At 36.3% G+C, this 26,376-nt stretch overlaps 1 protein-coding gene across 8 annotated transcripts in view; it reads right to left on the minus strand.

The window, feature by feature from the left end:
* Positions 1–26,376, minus strand: part of BTRC (beta-transducin repeat containing E3 ubiquitin protein ligase) — a 184,250-nt gene that overhangs the window by 97,503 nt on the left and 60,371 nt on the right. Inside the window, exon 3 of one of the 8 annotated variants that reach the window (XM_060034230.1) lies at positions 6,564–6,650. The exons of 6 other annotated variants lie outside the window; for them this stretch is intronic. In XM_060034230.1, coding sequence (XP_059890213.1) covers positions 6,564–6,650 — 87 coding nt within the window. Of the gene's footprint in view, positions 1–482; positions 528–6,563; positions 6,651–26,376 lie in introns of those variants that run through there. One more of the 8 variants, XM_060034229.1, reaches the window with a different exon arrangement.

Genomic DNA, 26,376 nt, shown 5'->3' on the forward strand with positions numbered 1-26,376 from the left:
AGAACCACCTGATTTTACAAATTTTATTTTCTATTCTTTAGGTACTGCTACCTGATTCCAACGTCAAACTATTTCTGGCATAGAAATTACCAATAACTGAATATTTTAAAATAAAACTAAATAATACTTAAGTCTAACAAACATTCCCCTTAGATTCTTGCTTGCCAGTTTCCAACAACTGCTGCACAAACTGCTGTACTTAGGGAAATTGTGCAGAATATTTGAAGTTAAGCTTCATGAGAAAACTAAATGCTTCATTATTTGAGAAAAAATATTAAAGTTCATAATGAATAGTTACTGAGCACACACATTAATAACAAACAAAAATATGTTTTAAGATGTGCAAATTTACAAAAGCAAAGTCATGCAGCACACTATCAGGGATCAGACAAAAACCATCTTTAGATAGAGAAGGTTCTTATTTAAAACAAAGCTAACAAAATATGTTCCCTCTGGCCACACACATCACCTTGTTTACTTACGAGTCCTGGGGGGACTGCCAATATACAATTTTAAACACGGAGATTTTGGAGCAGCTCTAACAGTTCTTTCAAAGCTAAAATAATAGAAAACTGAACAACAGCCCGGCTGTAGTCCTATTACAGTGACATGGGCTGTTAATGTAAGAGATCAAATGTTTTTCAAGTCAAACAGCATTGGTTCCTGTTATACTGGAACATGCAGCTTACTCCCTAAAAGCCTGCCTCCTGCTCTTTTAAGATAAACAAGCTCAACTAAGCACTGAGATACTCTGATAAGAAGGATGGAAGAGTCGAACAGCACCAGGGAGTGACAAGGCAAGGACATGAAGGAGCAGAGCTGCTTTTGTTAACTTTCAAGTTATAGAATGTATCATAATACAGCATTTTAATATTTCACTATTAAAAACATAGCTAGCATAGGAGGAGAGATTTCTATCAATAAATATGCGGAACAGGAAAAAAAACTAAAATAGTGCTCTGTTTTGTGAACAGGAGAGGTATTATTACACAGCTGTCTGAACACATTCAGCTTTGTGACTTCTTAATCAAAGGTTTGAACATTAACTTAGCAATGACTATAAGTACTATATAAAAGAGCTTGTAATTATGTTAAGATGCTCCACATCAGAAGTGAGAGTCCAATTTAATTCTAAAGGTTTTTTTGACTCTTAAGGCCTGATTTAAAAACAAACAGAAAAACTTCATACCTTGCCTTTTTTTTTTCCTTTTATTCTGCTTAACAACCCAACGCAGTCACCAAACTACATCTATTTATAACAATGTGGCTTAATATTTTTTAAATCCCAGTAGGCTTGCAAAGAGGGCATTTATATACTACTGCGGGTTGTTTGTTTTTTCTTGACAGAACCAAGATGACTATCATTCATTCAGAAAAAAATGTGTTTCATACGTATGCTTTCACTGTTTAAAATACAATGAAAATGCACAGAGTAGCTAAACAAGCACAGTAAAATGAATAAAGGTTCACCAGGAGGATTTGGGATAGAAAGACATACATAATAAAAAAAACCAATCTCACTTATCACAGTGAACAAAAGTATAAATAGTTTAATTTACTTCTCTTACCTTTAAATCTACATGAATCTAAAATAATTTTTTTTCCTTTTCAAGATAGAACCTTTATGCTTACATGTTTAGGACAGACCCTTTCATGCCACAATTTTCTTTGCTGCCATATTTACACAATATTTCATCCAGTGATCCTATGCATATAGTTCTATGTGAATTAAGAGGCAAACATTTGCTTCTACTAATAAGGACATCTGGTTATTTTTGTAACTCAGAGACATCTGCTTTCAGTAGATCTTTCTGATTTCTCAAAATGGGGTTGAGAACTATAGAACCCTTAGGAGGTATGCCAAAATCCGTTCTCTCTGCAGAATAGTTATTTCTGTCATTCCTGTTCCTGAATTTTTTCTGCTAAATGACTTTCATCACACCTTGGATATCTTCCCTGCTTTAGTGCTCCCATTTTATTACAATTCAACAATACTGAGGAAGAAATTTAGGGCTCCTTTACAGTTGATAAACTTATCCCCAAATCTATCCATTTGGAATGAAAATAAAACCATCTCAAGTAAATAAGTAAATTTGTGGAAATCGGATTGGGTTAGGTTAAGATTTGTATTTCGGTGTATATTTCTATTATACACGATCCCTTATTTAATCACTCTCCTTCTTCCTTATTATTATTAAGAAATTATTCTTCTGTGGGCTTATTATCCTGTGGACATTTCCACTAATTATACGAAGTCTTAATGAATTTTCAGGTCTTTAAAATTACAAATACCATCTCCACTCATTTACTTATATAGATTTTTGGTTTCCAAGGGTGAATAACACAGTCCAACACAGGTCTTGAAGGGTATGCCTTAAAGAATAGCAACTTACCGATAAGAAATCAAACATCACACTTTGCTTTATGGTCCTTGCTTTCCTCTTAAAGTGCCAACTAGACAAATTATACTCCTTATTCAGGATACTTGAGTTTAAGCTCTAACTTTTGCTTTTAGTGTAAATTCTGCTTTCTCATTTTCTGCTCATCTCCACTACAGATATTTTAAAATACATATATACAGGGCTTCCCTGGTGGCACAGTGGTTGAGAGTCTGCCTGCCGATGCAGGGGACGCGGGTTCGTGCCCCGGTCTGGGAGGATCCCACATGCCGCGGAGCGGCTGGGCCCGTGAGCCATGGCCACTAAGCCTGCGCGTCCGGAGCCTGTGCTCCACAACGGGAGAGGCCACAGCGGTGAGAGGCCCGCGTACCGCAAAAAAAAATAAAAAATATATGTATTTATATATAATGAGGGAAAATATGTTTTTAAACAGAAAACAACTAATATAATTCACACTGACTACATTCTCACAGGTCTCTAAGTAGCCAGATACCAAGGTAGTACTGGCCTAAAGGATTTAAAATTTAAGTGAGAAGGCTTCCATTTCTGAAGGGTCAAAGGTTATAAACATCAATTCATGTCGTCAGTTTTTCATTTGTACCAAACAACAAAATTTTTAAAAAAAGAAAAACAGATCAACTTTGAGTTCTACCAAGAGTGGTCTGATAAATTTATTTGGAAAGATAGCTAATTTTACTACCCCAGGGACAAACAACCTTGTAGGGTTGTTGTTGTTAACAATGCTCTTTGATGTGTAAGTAACAAATTTAAAAAGATTTTTTTCTCCAATAGATTATTTTTTCTATAACAATGCAAATGGTCTCTACTTAAAGGATATGTTTGTACATTATTCTAACAAAATTATTTCTCTTAAGCCTGTGGTTTTAAATTATTGGACCACTAGAGAATATGGTAATCTTCCATTTTGCTAAGTATATAGAATTTTGTTTGTACATTTCCAACAAACCCTATAAATAGTTTGATTGTGATGTCATTACTTTTCACGCCATAACTGTTCTTAATCTAAAGAATCACAAGAAACCCACATTATTTTCTTTTCTCAGAATTACTCAATAAGTCACTATAATTATAAAAAGCAAAAGTTTCACTATCATTTAGCAGGAGTAAAGAATTTTCTTTAGAAATATTAATGATCCTTTATTGATTAAAGAAAAAAAGGTCAGAAACATTCATCTAAATGTTGCAGAATTATTCCATCTTGGATCAGCATCTCAATTTTAGAGTGGCTGTTTTTAATTAGATAATCATTTAAGCATGATTTTTTTTTATTGAAGTGTAGTTGAGTTACAATGTGTTAGTTTCACATGTAAAGTTATGCAGATATAGCTACATATATATATATATTTTTTCAGATTATTTTCCATTATAGGTTATTATAAGATATTATAGTTCCCTGTGCTATACAGTAGATCCTTGTCTATTTTATATATAGTAGTATGTATCTGTTAATCCCAAACTCCTAATTTATCACACCCCCTTTCTGCTTTGGTAACTGTAAGTTTGCTTTCTATATCTGTGAGTCTACTTCTGTTTTGTAAATAAGTTCATCTGCACCATTTTTTTTAGATTCCACATATAAGCATGATTATTTAAGTTTATTTAGTTGAATAAATAATGATTAACCAATTCAGACTGGGCTGATTTAATCAATGATCTCTTTAAAAAAATCTGTTATTAGTATTGTCAATGCTATTTTGTTGAGTTATGGAATGAAAAAAATCACTAACTTCAGAGTTTGATAATGAATGATTGGTTTGAGAGATATCAAACATTAGTTTTAATACCACAGTACTTGTTCTTTGCAGTACAGAACCTGTGAATACCATAATGGCCAACTTTGGTATTAAAGTTTGTTTGCCACAATTCCCTCTTGTGGAAACCGATATACCTCGTGCTTCTGCATACAAGGAAGGAACGGTAGACTTCAAAACCAGCTGCCTATCACTGACTGCTGTACAAAGGATATTCTGGGTAGTGGTTGGTAAAGAAAGCACAGCCATTTCTAAATGCCAGTAGCGCCCAGCATCTCCTTTCCTTTTGAGTGGAATAAAGTCTGCAAGCACTGACTGGTGGGTCATTCGACCCACGGGGGCCTGGAAAGCTTTCAAGAATAACAGAGGTCATGTAATTGCCAAAAGAGCATTAGCCACTCAATCATAATGGATAATTAAATGACCTACATGATTCCTGAAATAGCTGCTCTATATTTCGTCTATTACTTGTGTCCCTCAAGATAAGCTACTCCTCTGGTCTGCCTTGACCTGCAAAAGTCCAAAATGCACCTGAAAACTAGCTACATGCTTCTGTTGCTTTGTAAATCCACACCCCCCACACACACAAGTAGTCATGCCCCAGACTATGCTTTCAAGAGGACACACACACAAAAATCAATCTTGTATCCTTCTCCCTATTGTGCTCTCTGGAATACAAATGACTAAAGCAAAGAAAAAAAATTAGTAAATTCCTGGCTTAGATCTTTGGGGGATAAAAGGAAGAAGCATAGAACTACAAAAAAGGAAAGTCATGACAAAAATTTTTTTAAGTTTTGCTCATATGCCTCCAAAGAATTTTACATTGATTATAAAGCTAGTAAGGAATGTTTTGTGGGTAGCAAGTCATTAAAACTCCAGTTGCCTGAATTGCATTTTTGATATGTGGGCTATTAGAATCTTTCCTGGCCTAGATTTTAGTTCATACAGAAAGCAAACTGCTTCTGAACAAAATAAAATATACATGGAACCAACTGTTTTATAATAGCAGTAGCAAAGGGAGCAAGAATCTATATGCTTCACATTTTCATCTCTTTAAATAGTTCGACAATCTCACTATAATATTTGATTAGAAATACAACCAAATAGAAGCCAGCTGCATGAAATGGCAAAAATGTACTGGAGAATATGCTTCTGTAGGAGAAAAAGGTCTGCCTGTGGCCCTAGAGGTAGGGGCATATCAAGCAAACACTGCAGAAAGAGGCAAGAGACAAGTAACCAAAGACAACTCCACAATAATGGCAAGGGACAAGGGATGTGAGGGACAAAAGAGCTCACATTTAGAATACCTTGGATGCTATTACAATTTTTCTGTTCCACAGGAAATTATGTAGCTTGAGGCTACTGACTACCCTGGTCTCTTACTAGTACATGAATGGCTTATTAAACCTAGAACATATCTGTTTTAGTTAACTTCTGGGCAGGGGGGGTTAGAGGGGGAGAAGAGAACAAAATGTACTTAAATGCTGAATTTTTTCTCCAGGCTGAATGCCTTTCATCCAATAAGACATTCAAAGCAGTGACCCAGCAAATAGATTGAAAAAGCAATCTTCCGTCCCAGTGCCACATTATCATTCCTATTCACTATCCTCCATGAGATATCTCAATCAGCTGTGTGTAAGTGACAACGCAGCCCATTGCTGGGTTAATTAAACATTTGACTTTAACACCCTCCCCATCATTAAGCAAATAAAAACAGATAATTCAAACTGCACTTCATCCTCAGGGTACAAAACACACATGTCAAAATTAAGAGAGTCCAAGGCCTCTGGGGAATTCTGTTGGGGCTATAATCAGTTTAAATCTTATCTGGTTTATCAATTATTCTATTGATTAAACCAAAGTGGTTATACACAACTCCTCTGCCACATGGGATTGATGTCAGCAGAGCAAGAAAATAACTCCAGGAGGTTCCAAACTGATTTAAAAAGAGACCAACAGACAGACCAATAATAGTCGATTATTACATACCAGTGATCCATATACTGAAGAGTTGATTCTTAGTTTCAGGAGGGTGAAGTGAACTGTTTCCAATAACTATATCCCCCTGCTACACCTTAGCACTGGCTTGAGTAAATCCATGTCTTGGAAGATCAACATATTTTCCACTGATTTAAACAGAAGCTAGCATGCTCAGCGGTTGAAATATTTTATTTTATAAATACAGACCCTAAACTGTAACAGAGAATTTCAAACAAGGACAACTAAATTTTTTTCTTATCTCACCTGTCTGCACATGACCACGAACATACAGGGATGAAAGGGGACATACCTGAGAATTGATTCTCCTAAAAATATGTTATCACCCAGCTATTACAGTGTCCTAAAACACCGAATTCTTGAAAAACAGAATCTAAGAAATCAGAGACCTTACCACAGATACAGAGTTGTGACTCCTTTTATTAATTCCAAGGGCAAACGTCTTCAAAGCCATTATAACAATGAATGTATAGAGGTGTATCTGCAAACAAAATGTTTTGTCTTTTTTAAAAATTTAATTAATTAATTTATTTACTTTTAGCTGCGTTGGGTCTTTTGTTGCTGCACGTGGGCTTTCTCTAGTTGCCGTGAGCGGGGGCTACTCTTCTTTGTGGTGCATGGTTTTCTCATTGTGGTGGCTTCTCCTGTTGTGGAGCACAGGCTCTAGGTGTGTGGGCTTCAGTAGTTGTGTCACGTGGGTTCAGTAGTTGTGGCTCACGGGCTCTAGAGCACAGGCTCAGTAGTTGTGACACACGGGCTCAGTTGCTCCACGGCATGTGGGATCTTCCCGGACCAGGGCTCGAACCCGTGTCCCCTGCGTTGGCAGGCAGATTCTTAACCACTGCGCCACCAGGGAAGTCCCAAACAAAATGTTGATATCCAAGCCCTAACATATGGAATTCCTATTGAATTTTTTAAAACACAATTTTTGATACTCTCCTGGTCAATTGTGTAATATCCTTCAAATGTCCAAACCCTTATCGACTCAAGGCCATGCCCTACTATATATGAGAAAGGCACCAATAAAGCCTACTAACAAGAAAAGGGGGGGGGTTAAAATTACTCCACACCTTATATTTGTGCACTCATAGCTGTGCTCTTCAGAAACAAAATTTGTTCATTGCTAATGTGGGCACACGTGCAACCAACCATAATTTAACTTATCTCCTTCAGATTTTTTGTTTTCAGGCAGACTAAGTAAGAAACCTGCATTAGCATGCTGTATTCTACACTCACCACTAGAAATACTGAGGGTGCTATTTGTAATTGTATTCTTTTTAAGAGGTTTGTTCTCTGCAGCTGTTTTCTGCTTGCAGTGTATTTTGTGTAATCAGCACATCATCATAAATACATTGGCTGTTCCCCTGAGGGCAGCTGTCAGTGTTTAATTTACAGAACAACCTGGCCAATGTGAATTTTAACACTACAGCACTATGGCAAGGAGTTACCACACTCTGTGAAAAACAGGTTTCTATGAATTTTTATATCAAGAGCTGGTCCCAGGACAATTTAAGTTCTAGAAATAGATGGTTTAAAGAAGTACTTTATACCTTGTATGCAGTAGACTCCTTCCCACTCATAGCCTTAGAAGAAACCCTGAAGTAACTACCAAACCACAAGTGGGCACTACAAATTCTGGAGACAACAGGGTTGAAAATCTATGATTTACCAGCAGGAGGCACTGTAATAAATGGTACCCATCTCTTTTTAAAGCTACATGTAAAGCTATCAAAAACATCACTGCTCCCTTAGAAGGTATGTAAAGGCAGAAGGGAAAACCATTTAGGATCACTCTTTTTGCTGAGATGAGCTATATCTGATACGAAAATAAGTATACTGCTTCCTTAGACCGGCTACTAAGCCAGACCTCTAGCTCAATGAATGGGAAAAATACATGAAACTAATGGTTATTCACAGCAGTAGTCCCTCAAATTATCTACATAGTGCCTGGTACATAAGTTCTTAATAAATGTCTAATAAATAACTATAATCTCCTCGAGGACAGGGTCTGAATCTTAATTTATGCCCAGTACTTTGTACAGTACCTGGCACACAGAAGGTACTCTATACATGAATTAAACTGAGTTGCAGCTAGTTGTGAATGGCAATGTTATTTGTAAAGCCTTAAATCTACATGGTATCAAAATACATTTTCTAAATCAGTAAAATGCCCTTGAAAGCAGATATAAAGAGTGCATATCATATATTTTAGTCATTTTAAATTTTTAAATTTATTTTATCTATTTTATTTTTGGCTGCATTGGGTATTCATTGCTGCACAAGGGCTTTCTCTAGTTGCAGTGAGCAGGAGCTACTCTTTGTTGCGGTACGCGGGCTTCTCATTGCAGTGTCTTCTCTTGTTGCGAAGCAAAGGCTCTAGGTGTGCAGGCTTCAGTAGTTGTGGCATTCGGGCTCAGTAGTTGTGGCTCGCAGGCTGTAGAGTGCAAGCTCAGTAGTTGTGGCGCACGGGCATAGTTGCTCCGCAGCTTGTGGGATCTTCCCGGACCAGGGCTTGAACCCGTGTCTCCTGCATTGGCAGGTGGATTCTTAACCACTGCAGCACCAGGGAAGCCCCTGTTTTAGTCCTATTAATCAATGCTATTTGTATAGCTCAGAAACCTAAGTAGCTCAATCCTACAATAAAAACCAAATTAGCCTATAAAATATTGCAACATTAAAACTTACTTTTTATTTTAATAATGAAGACCATATATAAGAGATTGAAACTTATACAAGAAAGGTATCCAGTAGCACTTTTCTACTGTTAAAGTGGTATTACAGGTCCACATACACACTCTATAAATCAAGTGATTATACATGTGTATTTTTCTGTTAAGGGTTATTTTATAAGTTAGAATGCCTAGAGTTATACTGAATCAAAATACAGTTCATGCTTGCTGAGTTGTCCTCAGTGTATTTGCTTTTAAAGTTGTACAGAATTATATTTTCATGATGTTTTACAAAAATCATTAAATTGTGATTAATGGGTTCTTTTTTTTTTTAGAAAAGGAAGAATTACCTATTTCACTTCAGAGAATTGCAAACTTGACCAAATTTGTGATAAAGTTAAATTTTAAACAATTAACTAGAGCAGCAGAAATTTGTAAAACTTGCTCTGAGACTGCTATAATTAAAATATTTCCTATAATAATTTAAAAATTTTATATAAGCATAATTATGTATAGTAAAATTTGATAACACCCTTAAATTGACTGACTGACTTTCAGTATTTTGACAATCAGAAAGAAATTTTATTTAAGAACACAAGCCCTATATCATTACTTTCTGTTATGCTAAGAATTTTTAAAAGGTAATTCTGTTTTACATTTATGTCATATGAAAGGCAAAATGAAAAAGAACACGACCCATTGACTCAGTACATTTGGATTTGTTTTCACCAATTATACTGATATTAGAAGTTAGAAGTTTTTAATTCAGTTTGAATATTTGAGACTTAATACTTTGTAAAAAACTTTATGCCTAATAAAACATATCTTAATTCTTAATAGGTAAATTAATCACATTCTTTCTTCTTAGATTTAGAACTACAAAAATACATCCTGAGACCTTTTGAACTAAAGTGGATGGGGTTAGACTAAGGTCACGCTAGATCAGATGACTACATTCTGTCTTCCCTGGAGACCAGGCAGTACTTCCATGCGCTGCCATTAGATAGCAGCACAGTACACGCCATCATTCATATCTCCCCCAGTCTCTCCTGTTAAGGTTGGAATTATCTCAGTTACACACACACACACACACACACACACACACACACACACACACACACACACACACACACACACACACACACACACACACACACACACACACACACACACACACACACACACACACACACACACACTGATTCTAATTCAATTAGTGCAGTCAGCAACTCCAGAAAAGAGTAATTCAATTAGTGCATTGTGGAGCTCTACAATACCTCTAAGCAGATGTTCACCATCTTCAAGAACTGGAGCTAGGTTTAAAATACCTGTACCACTCAAATATGCCACTACATTATGTCATTTATCAAAGTACTTACATATGCTTTTCTGACTTCAAAGAAAAGGTGAAGAAACACACTCAGGCTAAGTTCCTAGAGATTTTTCCATCATCTACACCAAAGAAATATACTCAATTTTAGGCTGCAGTAATTAAATTATATAACCCAAATTATGTTCAAAACAAGATGCGTCACTGTATTCTACACTTTTGCAGCACTGCCTCTAGTTATGCATGCCACATTGTAACAAGGACACTGCCAAGATGGAATGCATTCATAAGGAGGGACAATCAGAATGATTAACACTCTCCATCAAAATACAGGGTTATGAAAATGACAGGAATGATTATTAGCATTTTCCAAAGAAATACTAACAGAACCAGGAATATTCACTCTGGGCACAGCAAATATAAGCAACATGATAGCTATCCTCAAACATATAAATACATGAAAAAGAAAACAATTACTTTGTATTACCACAAATGGTAGGTGAGTAAGAAGTCTGACTCCTTGAGAGAAAATTTTCTAACAGAACCAACAGTGAAGAAGAAAGCAAGATGCCTCAAGAAGTTCAGCTTGCCAATAATGGCAGTGATCTGGCAGAGATTAGATGGCCCCTTGCCAAAAACACTTCATAAAGGATTCCTATATATAACTAGATGGCCTTCTGACATCATTTCCAACACTGAAATTCTATGGTTCTATGAATATACTAATTTTTGCTTATAATGCAAGCCTGGACTTTAAGTAATAAAGCTAATCATTATTATGGAGGAGTGGCTGTATAAAAGCCCATGGGCTGTGAGGCATTTTCATAGTGATTGCTGCATGATAATACACCAAGGAAGAAGAAAATTTGTACAGTTTCTCTGTTTTAAGATTTAGGAGGTCCCATAAATGTAGATATTTCTAGTCTTATTTCTTAGATAAGCACTTGCACTCCTCTTGTTCTTCCAAGATTGAAAAGAATGGTTTGTTTTTACTTATCCTCAGGATATCAGCCAATGAGAAATCAATTTCTAAAAGAATGGTTTTTGAAAACTCCCCCATTGAGTCAAGACACTGGGTTCTCACACCTTAAATGCAAATCTACATCAATATTTATGCTTTAAAAATATAGAGCAATACTTAAAACAACAGTAAGTAATTCTCAATATCCCTCCCTTTTGCCTTGCTTTCTCTGTGCTGTACTTGGTAAGTGAGGACATAATTCTGGGTACAAGGGAGCAGGACACTATTTTACAAATACCATCTCCTCTTTCTAGCATGCCCTCAAAGCAGGGAATTAAGAAATGTCAGGAATGATTACCACCATTTTTCCAGTGCATTTCACTATGTATTCATGATAGAGAATAGCTCCTGCCTTTCACATTTGCAGAGGGAGAAGACTAAGCTAAACAGCTGTGCTTTAAAAGCATCAATAAGAGTTAATTCAAGTACTTTCAACACAAACTCCTTTTTCATACTCCAGAAGAATTCCAAAAGGTCATTCTCACTCAAAACTTTACTTGTAAGGTCTAGGCCCCCAAAATGAATTAAGATAAAAGCACATATCTGACAATAGAGCTGTTTTCTTAGAAAGAAAGAAAATTTTTTTCTATAAAATATGTTGTTTTAAGATATTCTGCAACTTAAATAGCAATAGAAAACTCATTCTATTACTAGAATATATTTTCCAAGAAATCTATGATTTGGCTTTCTCAACAAAAATTTTCTATTCATGTGCCATTAAGCTGTACTAATACAAACACAATGGTTCTTACATATTATCTATTCATCAACCTTCTTACTAAAAATATGAATTCGGCACTTTTTTTTTTAAAAAAGATATTTTTTTCTTGCCAAACGTTTAAGGCTTTCAATAATGAACCACTTGCCAAAACTGTGAATAATCAGAGGAATAAATAACATAGCTGGGTTAATTTTTATTTGACTGGCAATACTGCCATATAGAAGGCTATCAGTTTAACAAACTATGTCACTCCATTTCCTATATTTACCCACTACCACCTTCCCAACTTCCTGCCTCCACAAAAACAGAACCAGGACCTAAGCTGATTCCTCCTTAGAATAGAATGTATTCCGTAAACCCCAATATTAGTTTACTAACCCAGCTTTAATCTCCTTTTGCCCACACCTCACAGCCTGCATTTATGTTCCAGTATTACGTTTATTTGTTGGCTCCATCAGCACCACTTCTCTTTAACATTGTCCCTTTTCATGCATTTAAGGCAACTACTTCCAACCCTATCAATGAAAGCAGACAAATGGGGGATAAAGGAATGAACTGCAAACACCTCAAACAAGAAAGGTTGCTTAAAAAACCAAGTGTCACATTCTGACAGTTCAATATTTCATAGCCAATACAAGGAATGTGCAACAACACTGCAACTTTAAATCTTTTCCTCCTATGTCAGTCTCTCTTTCTCTCATTGTAATGCCAAAGGGAACAGCAATCAGAGTGGAGATGTTCAACGTGATAGAGGTCAGGACACCATTGGATCAATGTACCAGAAACACGACCTTGTTTATTTTTTTTCCACAGTATTATTGTTTACAGGGTGCTTTGCTCATGTACCTTGTGGTTCTTAGCTAAAAGATGAAATTACAGCCCAGGATGAAGCGCTCAGGCACACATCCAATTTGTGTTTCCATCTCTGAAAACAAAAAGCTTCTAAGGCCCTCAGGCTGCCATTCAAACTTGGAGGCTGACATTTTTAACAGCATGAACCAGAGACTGGCAGAGAGAATGATCTAATGCATTTCTGACTTGTCAATCAAAGATCTCACCTCTGCTGTCTTGTAAACAGTTGGGGGCCATCTAACTACATTCATAAACCTACGGAGAGCTTACTGCCAGCTAGGGTGCTGGAGCCACATGCTCTGGCTTCTATTCACCAAAATCATGATTCAGTTTTATAATCTCACTGTAAATAGTCTGTAGGCACATTTCCAAGACTACTGGAATAGAACCAGAGTAGGGAATACAAAAGAGATTTTGGTCAAATATTGTGTTATCTTCAAGCTGTTGGAATCCTGTACCCATTTTATCCTCATTTTACCAATTCTCCCCAAAGGACTGCACTATGCTACAACTGAAATGCTTAAAAAAAATTAATGACCTGACAATGTAAAAATCTAGGGGAAATATACTAATATTATACTAGAAATTTCCCTTATGTTTTATTACCAGTAAAGAAACAGGCACTCCCCAAAACACAGCTCATGCAAAGGGCAGACATTGGAATGAACAATAGCAACTATATTTTAGTAAAACTAATCATGTGCTTTCTTTCAAATATAAAACTTCTCATGTTCATATACAAAAGCTGTGCATAAACTAGTTTTAAATACTGCAATATATATTTGTGTGTGTGAAACACAAAAAGATAAAACGAGTACTTATCCCTGTATACCTTCTCTTCTGTTTATGATCTTTAACACAAAAAAATTAGATCAAATCAGGTTAAGATGTGAACTTTTTGCTAAAGGATCATATATAAAAATGAATTTACTCTTTTTATGTCAATTTTACTGGGTACAGAATTCCAATTTAATTCATACCAAGCCATAGATACTAGGTTTGCGACAAAGGTCTCGAGAATTTGAATGGTACACCTGAGAACTTTAAAATGCAGGTGACAGACAACCCAGCAGGGAAAAGTACACTGCAAAATCCCGTTTCATGATGATGTACTACATCTTAGGCCCAAATAACTATTTCAAAATATAGACTTGGTTTTCAGAGGACTGGGCCAGAGAATATAGAAAAGCTCACAGCTATTCAACATCACTCTTAGGAAAAACAGAACTCATGGGTATCACCCCACAATGGTAAAGTACTGCAATTCTCAGAGGCCTAAGCAGCTAAACAGTCAAGAGATTGGTCTTTTTTTTTTCCCCCAATGAGGCCTATATAAATAACCTGGATTTCTCTCATCATGAAAAATGACAGCTTCCTAAATGCTGCCTGTCTACCAAGATTCCATATCCTGACAGTCCACATAAAATACCAAGTCTAAAAACTAACACAAGGAAGGACAGCAAGACAATAAAACACTACCACATAAAACAGCACAATAGTGAAAGAAGGTACAAATGGCTGTGGCAGGCAGTCACAAAACAACCAACAATGATTCCTGAATAGCACATAAGGAACTCCTGTGGTACTTTGGCCTCTACTCAGCACACAGATGGCAATAACAAGAAGGTATCTTGGAATATAAAGAAAGTAATATGTACCTCTCCAGAGGATACAGGTGAGCCTTAACTGCCCACAGGAAGAATTTCTCTGGTAAGGACAGTACATCCACAGAGGATCCCATCACCCTTAAAGTTTTCATCAATTTGATTTTTCCGGTCTGTGCTTCTTATATTGGGGCAACTCCAGGCGCCCTGGGGTACCTATACTCTCTCTTCTGCCATTAGGGGTCATGTTAAGTTAGGGCAGTTAGGTAAAATTTGACATTATTCAACATAAAAGCAATAAGCCCTCTTTGTGGAGTGAAAAGTTTAATTTTTCAGATCCATCAGGAAATATAACAAAAAAAAATTTTTAAGGAAATCTGATCATCTCACAATAAGATGATCTTGTTTAATCTAGATATTAGGTAATGTTGCAAATTAGCCTGTAAATGAACATTACCTGCATCACAAACACGTCAAAATACTTAGCAATGGAGGAATCTATTATTACCAAACTTAAAACAGAGTATTTAGAACAACCAAGTAGGCATCCTGAAAGACAAATCAGTCCTAATGGTGTCATTCTTCCAAGACAATTTCTAGCATAAAGTAAAATACACCAAATTCAGGTCATCTCTAACTTTTCTTAGTTAAATATACATAAAAGTTGAAAGGGTAGAAGCTGAACAATAAGTTTCAATTTTAGCTAAAATGTTTTAAAATCCATAATTATACTTTCTTTTTAATAAATGATCTTCAATAATATATTTCCAACATTTTGCACATATACTTTAATTTTGTTCTCAATCAAGGCTAAAGGGTCACTTTCAGTGTCCCTAATGATCTCCATCCTTTCTGTAGACTGTAGTTTATCACTATGATCATTTTAATTCTCCCGGTGTCTATTCTTGTATAGAATAAGGGTAAAATGCAATAAAAGTCAAATAATTGTACAAACACACTGCTGTGAAGATAAAGACGTTGACATCATTGAAACTGAACTGTTAGCTGGCTGGCAGGGCCACTATTTAATAGCTTGAAATGTGCATTTGTTCATCAACAAGAGTCCAAATTCAACATACAAAATCCAATTCAGAAGGGATCATCGTAGTGTGAGTTGTATGAAAGCCAAAGGTATAAATCTGCCCATAAATCAGACTCAGCATGTTTTCCTTTTTTCCATGTAAATGTGTAGTCTTTGGAATGATTGTTTAATTATCATGACTTCTTTCTGAATAAAGAATACTTGTGTGTATGTATGTGCAGGTACCCCCAGCAATTCAATGCTTTCTCTCTTCCCACCCTATATATGTTATTTAATAATTTTCTTCAAATTATCTAAGTCCATTCATTCATTCAGCAAAAATTCATAAAGCACATACTCTGTATCAAGCACTTATACTGTGCTTGACATTGGAAATATAAACAAAATATAGTCCTACTCTCAAGGAACTGAGCAATCACAATAAGCATATCCGTGCTTATGACAGAGGTATCTATTGCATGCTGTTGGTACAGATGCTCTGACTACGTTAAGGCGGGTGAGTGAAAAGATCAGTGAGGGCCTTTATCCTAGAGGTGAAACAACTTGAGCGAACTGTGGAATTTAATTAGCCAGGTAGATAAAAGTGGGAGGCAGGGGGTAAGGGAAGATAAGTGTTTTCAGTAGCGTTCTCCAGGTAGGGAAAACAGGATATGCAAAGACACAGAGCATGGGAGAACACAGCACCTTTGGAGAACTATGAATTTGAAATGGCTAAAACTTACATGGGATAGAGTGACCAAAATCAATGTAACCAGGTGACAAACATAGAATTTAATTAAGTACAGAATAAAGTTGAAAATCAGAAAGTATTACTATCAATAAAATAGTAATATCTGGGAGGACATTAAAATATTTCCTTTTTTCTACTTCTCTGTATTTTCTATAATTATTAAATTTTTATTTTGCTTTATAATTTTATAATAAAACGGCAATAATAAATATATTTTAAAACAAAATTATATTTGCCTGGGCATGCCTGTGTGTGTACATGCATGCATAAATGGATAAGTCATTCTAGACTGAAGGAAACTAGCATATTGATTGATGATTATCTTAAAGTAGAAGGAGTATGAGTGATACTTTCTTGTTTACATATTTACCAAATAGTTTGCATATTCTACTATAAACAATAAGTTAGTTTTATAAACAGATGAAAATGTAGGGTTTCCCCACACACAAAACAAAAACATTTTTGACTTCTCACTATATGCAAACTCCTAATGTAAGGAGTATAGCTAGGATAAACATAGGTCAATGTCAACATATGCACAAAAAAGAACTGAATTTCTTTTTTAATTTTATTGTACTCGATTTACAATGTTGTGTTAATTTCTTCTGTACAGCAAAATGACTCAGTTATGCATATATATATATTTTTTCATATTCTTTTCCATTATCATTTGTCACAAGATATTGACTATAGTTCTCTGTGCTATACAGTAGGACCTTGTAGTTTATCCATCCCATATACATAGTTTGCCTCTGCTAAATCCCAAACTCCCATTCCTTCCCTCCCGTACCCTTGGCAACCACAAGTCTGTTCTCTATATCTGTGAATCTGTTTTTGTTTCGTAGATATGTTGATTGGTATCATATTTTAGATTCCACATGTAAGTGATATCTTATGGTATTTGTCTTCCTCTTTCTGACTTACTTCCTTTAGTATGATAATCTCTAGGTCCATCCATGTTGCTGCAAATGGTATTATCTCATTTTTTTTGATGGCTAATATTCCATTGTATATATATATACCACATCTTCTTAATCCATTCATCTCTCAATGGACATTTAGGTTGCTTCTATGTCTTGGCTATCGTAAATAGTGCTCCTATGAACACAGGGGTGCATGTATCTTTCCAAATTATAGCTTTGTCTGGGTATATGCCCAGGAATGGGATTGCTGGATCATATGGCAACTCCATTTTTAGTTTTTGGAGGAACCTACATACTGTTTTCCATAGTGGCTGCACCAATACACTCCCACCAACAGTGTAAGAGCATTCCCTTTTCTCCACACCCTCTTTAGCATTTGTTATTTGTAGACTTTTTAATGATGGCCATTCTGACTGGCGTGAGGTGGTACCTCATTGTAGTTTTGATTTGCATTTCTCTAATAGCGCTGTTGAGCATCTTTTCAGGTGCCTATTGGCCATCTGTATGTCTTCTTTGAAGAAATGTCTATTTAGGTCTTCTGCCCTTTTTCAGTTGGGTTGTTTGTTTTTTGTTGTTGAGTTATATGAGATGTTTGTATATTTTGGAAATTAAGCCCTTGTCAGTTGCATCATTTGCAAATATTTTCTCCCATTCCACAGGTTGTCTTTTCATTTTGTTTACGGTTTCCTTCGCTGTGCAAAAATTTGTAAGTTTGATTAGGTCCCATTTGTTTATTTTTGTTTTTATTTCTATTGCATTGGAAGACTGACCTAAGAAAACATTGGTAGATAAGATTTATGTCAAAGAATGTTTTGCCTATGATCACTTCTAGGAGTCGTATGGTGTCGTATCTTACATTTAAGACGTTTATTTATTTATTTACTTATTTATTTTTTTATTTTTTGGCTGCACCAGGTCTTAGTTGCAGCATACGGGATCTTTCAGTGCTGCACGTGGGATTCTCTCTAGTTGTGGCGTGTGGGCTCCAGAGTGCGTGGCCTTAGTAATTGTGGTGCGCGGACTCTCTAGTTGTGGTGCATGGGATCCAGAGCGTGCGGGCTCAGTAGTTACAGCACGTGGGGTCCAGAACATGTGGGCTCTGTAGTTGCGGCACACGGGTTCTCTAGTTGTGGTGTGCAGGCTTAGTTGCCCCGAGGCATGTGGGATCTTAATTCCCTGACCAGGGATCTTAATTCCCTGACCAGGGATCGAACCCGTGTCCCCTGCTTTGGAAGGCAGATTCTTAACCACTGGGCCACCTGGGAAGTCCCATGTTTAAGTCTTTAAGCCATTTTGAGTTTATTTTTGTGCAAGTTGTGAGAGTATATTCTAACTTCTTTGATTTACATGCAGCACCACTTGCTGAAGAGACTTTCTTTTTCCCATTTTATATTCTTGACTCCTTTGTTGAAGATTAATTGACCATAGATGTATCGGTTTTTTTCTGGGCTCTCTATTCTGTTCCATTAATCCATATGCCTGTTTTTATGCCAATACCACACTGTTTTGATTACTGTAGCTTTGTAGTATTGTCTGAAGTCTGGGAGGGTTATGCCTCCTACTTTGTTCTTTTTCCTCAGGATTGCTTTGGCAGTTCTGGGTCTTTTATAGTTCCATATAAATTTTAGGATTGGTTGTTCTAGTTCTGTGAAAAATATCATGGGTAATTTGATAGGGATCACATTAAATCTGTAGATTGCTTTGGGCAGTGTTGCCATTTTAAAAATATTAATTCTTCTAATCCAAGAGTATGAGATAACTTTCCATTTCTTTGAATCATCTTTAATATCTTTTATCAATGTTTCGTAGTTCTCAGCATATAAGTTTTTCACCTCCTTGGTGAGGTTTATTCCTAAGGTTTTTTTGTTTTGTTTTCTGATGTAATTTCAAAAGGGACTGTTTGCTTACATTTCTGATATTTTTAGTGTAAAGAAATGCAACCAATTTCTGTGTGCTAATCTTGTATCCTGCTACTTGCTGAATTTGTTTATCAGTTGTAGTAGTTTTTTTGTGGAGTCTTTAGGGTTTTCTATATATAGTATCATGTCATCTGCATATAATGACAATTTTACCTCTTCTTTACCTATTTGAATACGTTTTTTTTTTTTTCTTGTCTGATGGCTGTGGCTAAGACTTCCAATACTGTGTTGAAGAGAAGTGGTGAGAATGGGCACCCTTGTCTTGTTCCAGATTTTAGCAGGAAGGCTTTCAGCTTTTCACCATTGAGTATTATATTGGCTGTGGGTTTGTCATAAATAGCTTTTATTATGTTGAGATATGTTCCCTCTACACCCATTTTCGTAAGGGTTTTTATCATGAATGGATGTTGCATTTTATCAAATGCTTTTTCTGTGTCTATTGAGATGATCATGTGGTCTTTGTCCTTTCTTCTTTTTTTTTTTTTAATATTTATTTATTTGGCTGTGCCAGGTCTTAGTTGCAGCATGTGGGACCTAGCTCCCTGACCAGGGATCAGACCCGGGCCCCCTGCATTGGGAGCACGGAGTCTTAACCACTGGACCACCAGGGAAGTCCCTGTCCTTTCGTTTGTTGATGTGGTGTATGACACTGATTGATTAGTATGACACTGTTGAACCATCCTTGTGACCCTGGGATGAATACAACTTGGTCATGGCTTTATGTGTTGCTGGTTTCGGTTTGCTAATATTTTGCTGAGTATTTTTGTGTCTACATTCATCAAAGATACTGGCCTGTAATTTTCTTTTTTGGTAGTGTCTTCATCTGGTTTTGGTATACGGGTGATGGTGGCTTCACAGAATGTCTCTGGGAGTGTTCAAAAGGAGCTGAAGTTTTTATTAAATAGAAATTATGCAGTACTGAGATGATTTATATACAGCGGGAGGGCGGTCAATTAGGACTTTGGTAAGTAAGCATTTTTGTCATGGGGTAATTTTCCTTACAGTGTTGTTTTGTAATAAGTTTTACATGTTCATTTACATTCAGTGTGATAATCCATATTCCCCTAAAACCTCAAAAGTAAAATAAGGCTTCCATACATGTATATATACGTATATTCTGAATAATGCTTAATTTTCCTAGTATTGCTCCACATTAACATTTCATGTAGTAGATGGTAAGATTTAGTAGACTTCTAAGTATTTTTCTTTCTTAATTTTATTGAAGTATAGTTGATTTACAATGTTGTGTTAATTTCTGCTGTACAGCAAAGTGACTCAGTTATACATATACATATGCTTTTTCATATTCTTTTCCATTATTGTTTATCACATACTGAATATAGTTCCCCGAAATCTAAGTATTCTTAAACAGTAAAATATATTACATAATCTCTCCTGAAGTCAATCCTCAACAATTTCAACCTCTGACAAGGGACCCTAGCTAATATTAAAATACTATATGATTCAAGCTCAAAAATTCCTTAAAATTACTAGCTACACTTGACACCTAAAATATTCTAAGGCCATATAAATCCACCTATATTCTTTTTTTTTTAAGGCACTGACTAGTACATTTTTTTAAAATATTTATTTATTTGGTTGTGCTGGGTCTTAGTTGCAGCTCACAGGCTCCTTAGTTGCAGCACATGTGCTCCTTAGTTGCGGCCAGCAGGCTCCTTAGTTGCGCCTCACAGGCTCCTTAGTCGCGGCTCGTGGGCTCCTTAGTTGCAGCTCACAGGCTCCTAAGTTGTGGCTTGCTGGCTCCTTAGCTGTGGTATGCAAACTCTTAGTTGTGGCATGCTTCTGGGATCTAGTTCCCTGACCAGGGATCGAACCCGGGCCCCCTGCGTTGGGAGCGCAGAGTCTTAACCACTGCACCACCAGGGAAGTCCCAACCTATATTCTTATTGTTAGAATTTCTCTTCTTCTTTAATGTCTAAAGAAAATAAAGGATCTGAATTACTCAGCTATTTTTAAGCACTTTCTATTGCTCAGTCTCATTTAATAGTACAGATTACGACTGCCATTTGCTGAGGATAAACAAATGATTACACAAAATACACCCACTGTTAATCAACAGAAATCCTCTTAATCACCTATTGACTTTCCAGGACAAAACAATGGAATGATGGAAATGAAAATATGTTCAAACTAAACAGGTCCTCAAAGAATCTATTTAAATAATATTTATAGCATCTTCTTTACCACTAGTTTTTTTTTTTAATATTTATTTATTTATTTGGCTGCACTGGGTCTTAGTTGCAGCACACAGGATCTTCAGTTGCAGCATGCAGGATCTTTTAGTTGTGGCATGTGAATTCTTAGTTGCAGCATGTGGGATCTAGCTCCCTGACCAGGGATCGAACCCATGTCCCTTCCACTGGGAGCGTGGTGGCTTAACCACTGGACCATCAGGGAAGTTTAAAATGTGTGGTTTGTAATGTCAATAATCAAACCATCCCAATGTTGCCATTTCCATGTGAGTTACTGAGGATAATACAACATATTCAGCAACAACTCTATGGCTCTTCCTTTTCTATTGTCACAGAATTTTTACTTCGAAGGTGCTTCAAATTCACTAAACATTTGCGATAATTTCAAAGAAAAAATACTATGAAACTATTACTAAGTCACTTCCTTAAACATGTTCAGCAATATTAGTAGAAATGAGTATTCCTACTGGGACAACCACTTTGAAGAATTACTTGAACTATATCTTTTAAAGTTAAAAATACACTTTCTCTATGACCCAGCAATTCCACTCTTAGGCATTAAGCCAAGAGAAATAAAAATCCATGTCCACAAAAAGACATACAAACTGTATACTGTAGCTTTATTCATAGTAGACAAAAACAGGAACAATCCAAATGTCTACCAATAGATGAATGGAAAAACAAATTGTAGTATATTAATGCAATGGAATTTATTTAGCAATAAAAAAGAATAAGTTACAGACAAACATAACAAAATGGATAAATCTCAAAAACATTATGCTAAACAAGAGGACACAGGGAATTCCCTGGCAGTCCAGTGGTTAGGACTCTGTGCTTCCACTGCAGGGGGCAGGGGTATGATCCCTGGTCAGGGAACTAAGATCCTGCATGCCATGTGGCACGGCCAGAAAAAAAAAAAAAAACAGACACGAAAGAATGTATACTCTGTGACTGCATTTATATAAGGTTCAGGTACAGGCAAATCTAATCTTCAGAGACAAATCAGAACAGTAATTGCATATGGGATATGGGTACTAACTGGAAGGGGATACAAAGGAACTTTCTCAGATTATGGAAATGCTCTATATCTTGAGAGTGAGATTACACAAATGTATACATTTGTCAAATTCATCTACGGGTACACAAGGTGTGTATATTTTACTGTATGTAATTTTTACATAAACAAAAATCTAAATAAGGCAAAACTCAAGCAAGAAAGATACAAATGTACTAAGATTGTTTTAATTCTAGTAGTGGAAACAGGGAAGACTAGACTTAAGTCTACATCTGCCAATTAGTCAATCAGCAATATTGAGCACCTGTGCACAATGAACCTGACATAGAACAAACTGTTGAATTAATAGAATAAAACCAGCATATAAGCCCATTTCTTCCATTTTTGCTACAGAGAACTTAATGATTTCTCCGAAGATAAGAAAAGAAAAATAAACATTCATACTTATAGCAATGTTGGGGAAAGCAAAATTTTCTCAATACCTGAACCAAATGCAGGCTTTGCTATGATACAGAACTGGGCTGTAAGGTATGAAAAAAAAAAAAAGATTTAATTCAACAGTGTACTGTTTTATACCAAGGTGAAACATTATTTGCTGAAAGCTTCCAAACCTAGTCCTCTGTGCAGTTTTCTGATAATATAGAACCCATTTCTCTTCCAGACCCTGTTCTATGTGAAACAGGAAGGAAGCAGGCAGGGCACAACCTTTAAAAGAATGACATAGCCACAGGATATGACAAAAAATGGTTAGAACTAACTAGATCCAAGATGGTGGAAGAGTCAACTACCCGTAGACCTTGAGCTTCATTATACACTCATTGTACTACATCAGCATGCTAAATGACACACCCACCAGTGCCATGACAGTTCTGAAGCTAACCATAAAAGACCAAAAAGTGGGCAGTAGCCCAACTCCTGGAAATCCCTGCCCCTTCACCTGAAATAGTTGGAATAATCCTCCCACACATTAGCCTATGAAGTTAACCAGCCCATAAAAACTAATCAAGCCATATTTCAGGGCCTCTCATCTTCTGAGATGCCCCACACTCTGTGGAGTGTGTCTTCCCTATAAATAAATCCACTTCTTACCTATCACTTTGCCTCTCATTGAATTCTTTCTGTGATGAGACATAAAGAACCTGAGCTTCATTAAGTCCTGAGACCAGGTGTGTAATCTCAATTAAAAGACAGTGGGTTTAAAGTCTCTATCTGAGTTGCATGGTTTCATAAGGACTTAATAAAAGTCAACTCATACCCTAACAACAACCCTATGAGATAGATACTATTATCATCCCTACTTAACTGATAAGGAAACTGAGGTATAAAGAAGTCAAGTAACGTTACACGTAGACAGAGCCAGGCTCAAATCTCAAGCAGTCTGGTGCCGGGGTGAAACTGAGCAGAACCCTACAGGGCCCTCCCTGGTACAAAAGCCTTTTTCTTGTTTGCAGGAAAAAAAGGCTTCAGCTTCCTAGACCTTCCCTGAGTTCCAATGGGCAGATTCAAACAGTTACTAATTAAGTGAGGAAATGAAGAAACAAAGGAAAGGAGTCAAGAAACAATAGTGCAGCAATGGGGCAGGGTTCTTGTTCCTCTTCAAGGGATATACATAACAATCTGATACACATCTCTGAGTTTCATCTACAGGAACTAAGGCCCCCCCACCCAGGGGGAAGATGGTAACTTCAAGCTAAGCAACTACCACATGGACCCAAGACTGGTTGGAACCAGAAGGCTAATGACTGAGATTCCTGAAACACCACCCTGTTATCACACTACCAACCAATCTGAGAAAGGTCACACACCCTGCAGTCCTCCCCACCAAATTTTGAGCAAGAGCTGCCCATTCTCCTTGCTTTGCCCTTGTAATAAACCTTTTTCTGCTCCAAATTCTGACAGTTCAGTTTGTTTGGCCTTACTGTGCGTAAGACACAAGAACTTGGGTTTGACAAGGGCTCTTAACCACCACACCATATACTGGCCTCTGGGCTTCTTTTCTAAGATGTTTTTTAAGCATCTCTTTTCTGCCTATGTCACACAATTTCACTCCTGCAATACAATTCAAGGCCCACACACCAATTTATTCTGAATTTTTCAGCAAAAATCTCCAAATCAATTTGTCTCCAATATACTCCAGAAGTACAGTAATTTATAAGGGGACTCAATATTTTAAAAAATAGATATTTGTTGATTTTTTTGATTAAGACTAAATAAAGCCCTGACAGTGATGGTAATTTTGTTCACAAATCTTTCCTACTGGCCTTAGATTCAAAATTGTTTTAGGCTGAAAGAAATTTGGAATTGTTCTTCATATCTTAGTGTCCAAGTCAGATGATTTTGACTTGTACAATTTTTAGTTGCACATGATTATCTTTACCACTTATCTAACATAGTTCAAATCATCAGCTTTTATTGAGCCCCAACTACTAAAAAGGAGGTCAATGGATAAGTGTAAGAGATTGCTTCTGCTTTCAAAGAATTTTCTAGCCTAACATTTCTCATATTAAGCTAGGATACAATAACTACTAGGATCTATTGAATTCCCAGCCCCACATTCCAGGGTGGGAAGAAGCATGTGGGTGGCAATGTAGTGTCTTCCTATTGTTTGAATTTGCATTTCCCCAATGTCTAAACATATAGAGGATCTTCTCATGTGCTTATTTGCTGTCTGTGTATCTTTTTTTGGTATTATATCCATTCAAATTTTTTGCTCATTAATCGCCCTTTTTTATTGGGTAGTTTATCTTATTATTTATTGTTTTGTAAGAGTTCTGAATTCAAGTCTTTCATCAAATATGTATTTTACAAATATTTTCTTCCAGTCAGTGCCTTACTTGTTCATTTTCTAAACAGTATCTTTTTAAAAATCAGACGTTTTAAACTGTGATTAAGTCCAACTTATTTTTTTTTATGGTTCATGTTTTTTGTCTTCTCGAAAAAATATTTTCTAATGTGAAGTCACAATGAATTTTTTTCTCGCTCATTTTCTTCTAGTAGTTTTATACTTTTAGCTCATATTTAGGTCTACAATCCAGTTTGAGTTAATTTTTGAATATGGTGCAATATATCTAGTCAAGGTTCATTATTTTGCATATAGATGTCCAACTGTTCCAGCATGATTTGTTAAAAACACTGAGACCAATGCTTTTAATATAATAGAGCACAAGAAGTTCATTGATATCTTTCAGATTCTATACAGCTAATCTTTAAGAAATCACAACTACCTGAAAAGGATATTAAAACACTTCTATGTTTTCAAACTATGTATCTGTGTGAGGCTGGAATTCTACATGTATTACAAGCAAAACACCACATCACAACTTACTGAATGCAGAAGCAGACATGAGAATCCAGCTCTCTTATTAATCCAGACATTAAAGAGACTGTAAAAATGTAATACAATGCTAGTCTTAAATTTTTGTTTTAGAAAATAGGTTTTTTTAAATAAAAACATTCACATGCATTAACATATAATGGATTTATTGTAGCTATTTTAGTCAGTTATTTTTAATGAATAAATTAATATTTAATTTTTTTCTCAGTTCTAATTTCAAATATAATAAATATAAATAGATATATCCCATATAAACAAAACCACTTTGGAGTCCTCAATAATTTTTAACAGTGCAAAGGAGTCCTGACATCAAAACCAAACTGCCCACATCTCTTCCCTCAATTACTGAAATTATCTTTATGATAGCTAGAGTAATACAACTAAATGCAAATCTGATCAGGTCAAACTTGTGTTTAAATACTCTCAACAGGAAATTCTCTGGTGGCACAGTGGTTAAGAAGCCGCCAGTCAATGCAGGGGACACGGGTTCGAGCCCTGGTCCGGGAAGATCCCACATGCCGCAGAGCAACTAAGTCTGTGCGCCACAACTACTGAGCCTGCACCCTAGAGCCCATGAGCCACAACTACTGAAGCCCATGTGCCTAGAGCCCAGGCTCCGCAACAAGAGAAGCCACCACAATGAGAAGCCCACGCACCGCAAGGAAGAACAGCCCCTGCCTGCCGCAACTAGAGAAAGCCCACGTACAGCAACAAAGACCCAATGCAGCCAAAAATAAATAAATAAAATAAATAAATTTATTAAAAAAAATACTTTCAACAGCTTAGTACTCTTAGCATCAAGATGAAACATTCAATGGCCGACAAATCCTGCCA

This window comes from Delphinus delphis, chromosome 16, assembly GCF_949987515.2.
Source record: "Delphinus delphis chromosome 16, mDelDel1.2, whole genome shotgun sequence".
In the NCBI taxonomy this organism is placed as follows: domain Eukaryota; kingdom Metazoa; phylum Chordata; class Mammalia; order Artiodactyla; family Delphinidae; genus Delphinus; species Delphinus delphis.